Raw genomic sequence first — 1,106 nt, 5'->3', positions numbered from 1 at the left:
GAAAGGTTGCAGTTGTTTTTACGAAAAGTAATTAGTTGAGAATCTTTAAATAATTTAACATGTTTAACTAAATTATTATCTAATAGTTCTCAACTAACAACTTTGCACAAACAATCCTGCATATGAGTTTGGCCATAGAAACTATTTGGCATCTATCCCAAATAATTAACCAACATGGAGAAAGGAACAAGGCAGAGACCCCTCTTCTTCAAATCTGTTGTGCACTCAATGCTCTTATTCCCATTCAAATTTACCTCCTCATTATTATTATCATCATATCTCTGCAACTCTGAATTATGCTCTGATGATGATTTGAATTCCTTTTCCTAACATATCATGATCATGATATCAAATGAGAAATTAAAAGCATTCTTATCAGGATTATATAGTCCAGGTAGGTCAACTTACCATACAAGTAGAACCATCAATAATCTTGCTTGAAATAATTTCAGTTGAATTCAAGTCCCTTACCTACACATAATCATTATATATATTATAGTGTAAATAAAAAAAGAAAGAAAAAAGAGAAATAAATAAATAAATACCTTGGGGCTATTGACTGGGGAGCTAGCAGTGTCCTCCAAAGGATCGTCATGAGAAATCTGTTTGGCTCGTCGTTTAATCGCTTTCTTGAAACATAGTTTTTTTGGTGCAGCATCTACTACTGAATAATCATGATGATGATGAGAGAATTTGTTGTTCCATGCAGCAGCAGCAGAAGAAGCAGCATCTGAGAGCAAAGAGGATCCACCATCACAGTAACTGTTCTTATTATTGTGTTCTTCTTCTTCTATGCTTCTTGATGAGAAATCTTCAAAATAAGAGGTCCATCCACTTTCCTCATCTTCATCATCATCATTTGTTATTATTTCTTGGTCTTTTTTGCCTCTCGAAGAAGATGAATCATCCATTGATTCTTCACAACAATTCTAGTGTTTGGATTTGGTATTTAAGAAAGAGGTGTGGTTGTGGAAACGTTTCGTATGTAGACGGATTTATATTATAACCCAAAGTGATATATATATTTTTTTAAACTTTCATTTATCATTAATTTAAGAAAAAATGCTAGAAATCAAAACTATCAAAATTTATTATTTTTGACCATC

At 32.3% G+C, this 1,106-nt stretch overlaps 1 protein-coding gene across 1 annotated transcript; it reads right to left on the bottom strand.

The window, feature by feature from the left end:
• On the bottom strand, positions 28 to 994 carry LOC107634278. The gene is made up of 3 exons (XM_016337821.2): positions 546 to 994; positions 409 to 471; positions 28 to 326 (listed from the first exon to the last, which is right to left on the bottom strand). The coding sequence occupies exons 1-3, from the start codon at positions 909 to 911 to the stop codon at positions 153 to 155; spliced, it is 603 nt and encodes a 200-aa protein (XP_016193307.1). The 5' UTR covers positions 912 to 994; the 3' UTR covers positions 28 to 152.

The sequence above is a fragment of the Arachis ipaensis genome, chromosome B03, assembly GCF_000816755.2.
Source record: "Arachis ipaensis cultivar K30076 chromosome B03, Araip1.1, whole genome shotgun sequence".
NCBI classification, from domain to species: domain Eukaryota; kingdom Viridiplantae; phylum Streptophyta; class Magnoliopsida; order Fabales; family Fabaceae; genus Arachis; species Arachis ipaensis.
Note: the sequence above shows the minus strand (reverse complement) of the source record. Positions and strands in the feature narration are given on the sequence as shown.